The sequence below is a fragment of the Rhincodon typus genome, chromosome 12 (assembly GCF_021869965.1).
Source record: "Rhincodon typus isolate 14 chromosome 12, sRhiTyp1.1, whole genome shotgun sequence".
NCBI lineage: Eukaryota > Metazoa > Chordata > Chondrichthyes > Orectolobiformes > Rhincodontidae > Rhincodon > Rhincodon typus.
The window spans coordinates 394815-402817 of NC_063343.1; the positions used below are offsets into that span (position 1 = coordinate 394815).

Genomic DNA, 8003 nt, shown 5'->3' on the forward strand with positions numbered 1-8003 from the left:
TAATGGAATAGTTTAGGTTAGATGGGCTTCAGATTGGTTTCACAGGTTGGCGCAACATCGAGGGGCGAAGGGCCTGTACTGCGCTGTAATGTTCTATGTTCTATGTTCTAAGACTGAGAATTGGTGGGTCCACCGTTTTCAGTTGCTTTGTCTTCTTTAGTGCTGCGTCCAATAATGCAATGGAATTTTGCAGCCACCAAGTTATCCCAAGACACACATAATCAGCCCTTATGAAATGCCTGTACTACCCAATACATTTACTGAGTGTGGTCTTTAAGTCTTCAGGCACAATACTTGACTACAGCTGCTGCCTTAACATGTTGATAGATCAAAGACACTGTTACAATGGAGTTCTGGTTAGAACTACCTAATGTATTTTCACTGTTATGTTAAGTTGTTTTTAAGTTGTTACTAATGGCATTTAATAAACAATCATTTCTAAGCTTTTCCTACTCTTCATACTGTCATCAGCTGTCAATTTCACATTCGCAATGGGGAGCAGTGTTCACAAAGGACACTGGGATTGTAGAATCTGCATTTTAAAAAATAACTAATAACTGGAAGTGAAATGAAAAATGTAATAAGTTCACATGTAGAACCAAGTACAATGCAAATAGATTACTTACAGCTCATGTGTACAGTTGGATGGTTTGTCCATTCGATGACCCTCCTTGAGAAGTTTGAAGAGCTCTTCAACAGGGATTCCTGGATAGGGAGAGCCACCAAGTGTGAAGATCTCCCACATTAAGACCCCAAATGACCACCTGCATTGGGGTGGGAACAAACCAAGCATTCATGTTAATCACTCCGTTATCTAGTTACTTGAAAACACTCAATGGAATAGTCATCAGGATTGTGATTGAGAGAACTTATAAATGAGCAACAATAGGTTTTCTTGAAACTCATAGAACAGCATCTAGTGCAATTTTATTTTCATATAGCAAGGCTGAATTAATCAAACTGTTCATGATTCAGCACAATTTAAACTAAACCTAATTTATTTCATGGGATTACAAGATAATTGCAGATGGCGAAGGAAGCCATTTGTTCCATTTGCATTCATCCAACCATTCACCCTTCGTAGTATTTAATTGTTGCTTAAAACATTCCAAGGTTTTGTTTTCATTACTTTTTTAAGAACCTTTCATGTGGAGATATATTTAAAGAACACATTTAAAATACTTTTTCTCCAGTTGGAAACCATGTCCCCTAGATTTCTTCTCATAGATTAGTTTGAAGTTAATTTCTGGGTTAACTCTTTCTAGACCTTTAACATGTTTTGCAACATTACTCTGTACTGCCTCTAATACTGTACCATCTGGTTTGTTTCTTGTTGTTAGCTGCAGGCATTGCTTCTACAATCAGTACTGAGTGACTCAGATTTCTCACTTGCCAAGCTGCTTTTGTGATGGAGAGCATGGATTCTGAACCGTCTCCTTTCCCCCACTTTAGAATAATGTATGATAGAAGATTGATTCAGAATATCCCAGCTTGCCCGCCGAATGACATTTAGCAAGTGGTTCGGGTGATCTTGCCTCAACTAAACAGAGGTATGTAACAAACGGATAGCAGTGCATTTGTTCTGTTCCTCTTATTGAGGCAGGACATACAACATGTTTAACACATACATGTTTAACACATACAACATGTTTAACACTCACACCCACACTATATAGTATCTTGAAGAGGTCTCTTCAACTGCAGTGGATCCCATAAAATTTATCATATCCAGGATGAATTAAATCAGAAGTTAAATTCGAGCCTTAATCAGTAAAGCATATTAATATTTTGACAGAATGTCAATCTCTTCAGTAGAAGGCGTAACCACAATGCCTGGGAGGCTCCTTTCAATCATCTAAACTAACTGTCTTACATTCAGTACAACCTGCTCATACTCAGTCAAAAGAAAGCCAATACTTAAGCGCACTTAAACATGATCAGTACTTACACATCACTCTGGTGTGTGTACACTCTGTCGAACAAGGCCTCTGGTGCCATCCACTTTACTGGCAAGCGACCCTGGAATGAAACATCAAAGTCACCATTAGTGAGCCTAATATCTCCTTTGGACAAAGTCAATGCACTTTCACATTGACATCAACGATAAATTGTCAGCCACAGGCTCATGAATCAAGGTTTCAACCATGCCAACACAGTATATGTACAGGAACTGACCAGAGGATGTAACTTAGTTTAAATTTCTGAATTTATTTGTATTTGCTTCTTTTCTCATTTCTGATGTAGATGTGGTTTTATTAGTATGCAGAATACTCCAAGAGTTTTCCTAATTTATGGGAACTCTATTCAAATAAACATAAATTAAAACAAGGTTTATGGATTTGGGGAGATCCCAGAGCTAGCATGCTGTGTGTACTGCTTCCTGCTGAGCTGACCCACCTGTCTCAGGTAGAACACATTGTGGCTTTGCTTGCATGTAAAGTGAGTTTCCTTACTACTTTTCAGGTCACTGGCATTCCTATAACTGATATTGTTTAACTGAGTCTATGTTTTAGTTGGTGGGAAGGTTCTTATTTCCTACCTCATTTAAAGTTTGTTACATTTGTATTCAACATAAGCTTACATTTTGCTTTAGTCCTAAAATCATGTCAGATCCTTTCAGTTCTCAGTTAGTCAATTGCTTTTTCACTCCCCAGTGTATGTTTTGGCATTCCTGAATGAATCTCCAATCTAGGGCAGCACAGCGACTCAGTGGTTTGTATGTGGCCTCACAGCGCCAGGGACCCAGGTCCAATTCCACCCTCGGGTGACTATCTGTGTGAAGTTGACACATTCTCCCTGTGTCTGCATGGGTTTCCACCGGGTGCTCCAGTTTCCTCCCACGGTCTAAAGTTATGCAGGATAGCTGGATTGGCCATGCTAAATTGTTCCTAGTGTCCAGGGATGTGCAGGTTAGGTAGTTTAGCCATAGTAAATACTGGGTTACAGGGATAGAGTGAGGGCTGCATCTGGGTGGGATGCTCTTTGGTAGGTTGGTGCAGATTTGATGGGCCGAATGGCCACTTCTGCACTGTTTCTATTTGTCTCATGTCAGTCCTTGATGGATTCACCTCTCTGAAGAATGAATTCAAAGAGGGTAAGTGAAGCCCTGTAGATTCATAGTATTTTATGTTTAACTTATTCCAGAAAAGTGCAACCCCCAACTGTGCTTATTAGGGCATGTTAATACTTACATTGGTGGTTTTCTTGTAATAATCAATGTTGTTCACTCCTCGCGCCAGACCAAAATCAGCAATTTTCATTACATTGTCTTCAGTTACCAACACATTCCTGGCTGCCAAGTCACGATGGATACACTGCAAAAGGCATCAAAACAAAATAGTTAGTGCACTCAGATCTCTGTGTTACAGTACAAGCTTCCAAATGATAGAAAATAAAGGCATATGGTAGCAGAAGGAAAATGTGACAATATTACAAAGACAGATAGTGTATGCCTGTTCAACACAGCACATTGCTACTCAATATATTGCCCACTAGACACTTTTAACAATTGTTTATTTGTAGTCTGAGTGTCTAAAACATCGGTCCAGCAGTTCTACTGTGGTAAGCAGTCAGATGTAAATTATGCTGGAAAGCTAACTGTCAGGCCTGGAAAATCTAATCTCTGTCCTTCATGGCTGCTCTTGCTAAGTCATTGTAATGTGAGCCACATTCCCCTCTTGCTTGTAAGGAGTGAATGTTGTTTTAGAACTATCATCTTCTTCGTAGAATATGGGAAAGCTAAGACAGTGCCCTTCCCACATTGCTCAGTTCACATAACCTTTCACCTATCCCGAGGGACCAATGCACATACCCAGATTCCCTCCAAGTTAAATGGATAATCCACATGGGCCTCAGCAACACAAACTACGTACAAACATCTGTCTTGTTGAGTCAACATGGAAAGCTAGGCTAGTAGATGACTTACCTTTTTAGATGCCAAATATTCCATGCCGCGTGCCACTTGGTAGGCACTAGACACCAGGTCTTTAAAGGTTAGCTGTTCTTCAGGCACCTTTGTGATGTGAAAGTTGTAATCCATACCAGGTGGCCGCCTGGCCCTGAGGTATTCCCGTAAATTGCCTTTCGCTGCATATTCCACTATTACATACAGCAAACCTAGGGTATGAACAGCAGATTTAAACACTGAACTCTCAGAACACATTGGCATGACTATATCTTTCATGGCGTCCCAGTGAAGTTTTCTTGTCGCCATTTTGCATGTTGTACCCATGATACAGGATCAATGTCCTCCGAATTAGCTGCCTTTATATAAACCTTACACACAACGTGATACTATACATGTCCTCAGCAAAGTGTCCACTCTTCAAAGTAAGTCAATTTTAGCAAGCTATTTGATCAAGACAACTATCAAGCCCACATGAATCTATTCACAATGCAGACACATGCTCATTTCTTTGTGCATCGCCAGATGGTACTGCAGAGTGGAAACTCTTGTTGGTTTTTCCAAAATCTCTCTAGCCCAGGGTTTGCACAATCTCCAAAAGCAAAGATCTGCTGAGGGCTGCCCTGGGCCAGTGCTTTGAATGTTGGTGGAAATTTTCAGTCCTTTGTTAAAGTGACCAGCAACAATGCTGGGAAAATCTCCCACCATAGGCAGTTAGTAGAATCCAGTATATTTGATTGTTGCTATAATATAATATATAATATATAATATACTCATATATGAGTATTCTGATGTGTACAAGTGTTTACTCTAATATATCAGAGCATCATGTCATGTGAATTTCATTGTCAGAATGAGATTGCAATGGGTGATGTTGCAGTATATCTCACACTATTGTATTTGTACATTATAGCATTGTGCATTCCTGAACATTAGATGTACACCACGGTTTTTTGTGCACCACTATGTTGTATAACAATGGATCATGTAACAGTGCACCACTGGTTTCTTAACATTAGTTAAAAATACTGACAATTTCTTTGCTGTTCTTAGGTATCTACACCCACTATACACACTCACCATCTTGTGTGCAGGCACCCAACAAGTTAATTATATTTTTATGCTTATCCATCATCTTCATCATCTCCATTTCTGAGATAAGATCTGCGAGGTCTTTTTCTGTAGCATCATCTAGATGAGAATTTAACATGTTATAATTAAAGTTCCCTTCAGGTTAATTTCAACAAATGGAAGTAAGTATGATTTTTTTTCTTTTTTTCCATATGATATGGGCATCTCAGGCAAGGCCAGCATTTGTAACACACCCATATTTACCCCTGTACTGCACAGTTTGTTAGACCATTTTAGAGGGAAGTTAAGAGTCATTCGATTTGCTGTGGGTCTGGAGTCACATATAAGCCAGACCAGGTAAGGTTGGCAGATTTCCTTGCCTAAAGGAGATTAGAGAACAAGGTGGTTTTTTTTTACAACAATCAATGATAGTTATTGTGGTCACCATTCACTGAGACCAGCTTTATATTTCCAGATTTATTAACTGAATTCGAATTCTACCAGCTGTCTTAATGAGTTTTGAACCCACGTCTACAGAGCATTGGCTCCTGGATTACTGGTCTAGTGACCTGACTGCTGTATCCCCAGTTTTCCACCTGAGATCAATCAGACAGCAGTCACTGAGAGGTGTTTGAAATATCCTATTATGGCAGGTTGAATGATTAATTCTCCTACTGGGATTTAAATTAGAGATTAAACTGGGCTACTGGTTTCCTACTGGAGTCAACAAAAAAAACATTTTGAAATAGAAGGTTTTGCTCACCTTTCAGTGATTTCACTGCCACTGTAACTGCTTTATCCGGATTGTCCTTATCAATCCCATAAGCTTCTGCTTTAACCACCTGTCCAAAGCAACCCTCTCCAAGGGGTTTCCCCAATACTAGTCTGAAAATGGAACAGTAATTTCAGAGGTTACTTAAAATATGGTTGTTAACCTTTTACTTAACTTTAAGGCAGACTGTTTGAATTCTTTAAACATTATTTTCTACATAGTGAACCTTCTGAATACATTTTCAGAAACACAGACAGCAGCAATTATTGTGAGAGGAAAAACCAGGCTCCTAACATTGGCTATTTAACATGATTTTAGATTCCCTGGAACCGCTTTGTCAGCACAAGATCATTTGGAAGATTGTTTGGTTCATGTTTTATGTAGGCTTTTCTATGTAAGCACTGTCTGCAGTCTGCCCTAATTACAAGTTTTGAAGTTTGGTATTTGTCTGCCTACCTCGTTCTCCCCATCATACTTACTTATCTCTGTGGAATTCCCATTTTGGATCCATTGGTAGTTCAAACTCCACAACACCTGCCAACATGAGTGTGCCACTGGAAGATAGCCTTGCCACCCTCACCAGGGAAGCGTTTGACTTCATTGAGGAGTTTGATTCTCGAGAAAACTGAAAATGAAATAAAGTGAGTGATTAGACTGAATGTATGCACAGATAAAACAACACCTCAAACCCACTTATCTCCAGCAAGACTCAACTTGTGGTCATGTAGATTTACTGAGCTATAATATTGTCGTTGCACTTTGGTTGTTTAGTGCGGGTATTAACAGGTCAACAGTCTGCATCACCAACTGCGGTTTCAGACCATATAACGTATTCTGGAAGCAAGCTTCTGTTTTGGCAGTGTGCTTCTGCACGAGAAATGTAGACTGTGCTGAGTTAGCAAGCCTTAGTCAGAGTGGGTGGCTACAATTGATCTCAGCATCTCTAGATTTGAGATGATACAGTCAGGATTGCAATTCCCAATTGTTATCTTGTGGCCCCCTATTGATATTGCAAATGTTGGGTGAGAGCAGAATCAAGCTCTGATACAATGCTGAACAGCCTGCCAGGCTCACAGATGGAGGGAAGGTACAGGAGGGCTGTTGATGCCCATGCAACCAAAATAAACAATTATCTCCAGAGACAAACAGGAAAAAAAGAAATGGGGAGCAAATAGTAACATGCTGCAGTTGCATATTAGATATAAAACATAACCATAAAAAAGGATTCAAAACTCAAACAAAGTAAAGACTGAAAGAACCTGTGGATGGTGTAAATCAGAAAGAAAAACAGAAATTGCTGGAAAAGCCCACCAGGTCCGGCAGCATCGGTGGAGAGAAATCAGGGTTAATCAGAGATGCTGCCAGACCTGCAGAGCTTTTCTAGCAATTTCTGTTTTTCTGATTCAAATGAAGTATTTCTGCATTTTTGTAGTTGCTCATTTGGAGGCATTGTTTAATGCTGTTGACTGATGTACTGGGGCAAAGTCCAAGATTTAACACAGTGTTAAAATGATCCCAATATATCTCTAAATCTATCATTCAAAATCTAGATGACATCCTTCGCTACCACAGATTCACGAAAGACAGTTGCATTTTTCTTCATTTTCACTGGAAACTATTATTTGCAGTTCAATTACCTGTCTTTTGAAAGGGAACTTGGAGAGTTTCTGCACAGGGAGTGGATCAAAAGCTCTCTTGGTGGACCTTGCCTGCATCCTGCACAATATAACAATGACCACTGACAAGATGATGGCCAGAGAGGTGGCAGCATAAATCAAGATATCAGTGTATTTGGCCCCCGAGAAGTCAGCTGTTTTCAGGGGTTCCTCTTCTATGGAATAAGACATAAAACAACTGTCATGAATATTCTTTACAACTTGCACATATAACGACAGAAACCATTGAGGATTTGCAAAAGCTGTTCCTTGTAGGTACCTAAACCAGAGTCTATATTTATCCACACAGCAAAGGTAGCAGGTAGATCCATGGCCAACACTTCTCTTGTCCATAAAACTACACTTTCTTCAAACAGGGGTCCATTTGTAATTAGCTGGACTGGTGTAGATGGAAGGTGAAGGCAGTTGGGTGCATTGTGCAGGGAGGATTCCTCACCCCAGACAAGCTTGGGACTATTTCATATAGAACATCGAACATAGAACATAGAACATTACAGTGCAGTACAGGCCCTTCGGCCCTCGATGATGCGCCGACCTGTGAAACCAATCTGAAGCCCATCTAACCTAAACTATTCCATTA

At 39.9% G+C, this 8003-nt stretch overlaps 1 protein-coding gene across 3 annotated transcripts in view; it reads right to left on the minus strand.

Moving 5' to 3' along the window:
• Positions 1-8003, minus strand: part of LOC109914322 (fibroblast growth factor receptor 4-like) — a 272492-nt gene that overhangs the window by 9433 nt on the left and 255056 nt on the right. For all 3 annotated transcript variants that reach the window (XM_020513906.2, XM_048603719.1, XM_048603720.1), the window contains 8 exons: positions 7385-7578; positions 6227-6372; positions 5739-5860; positions 4985-5095; positions 3926-4116; positions 3192-3314; positions 1949-2019; positions 627-764 (listed from right to left, as the gene is read on the minus strand). In XM_020513906.2, coding sequence (XP_020369495.1) covers positions 627-764; positions 1949-2019; positions 3192-3314; positions 3926-4116; positions 4985-5095; positions 5739-5860; positions 6227-6372; positions 7385-7578 — 1096 coding nt within the window. The remainder of the gene's footprint in view (positions 1-626; positions 765-1948; positions 2020-3191; positions 3315-3925; positions 4117-4984; positions 5096-5738; positions 5861-6226; positions 6373-7384; positions 7579-8003) is intronic.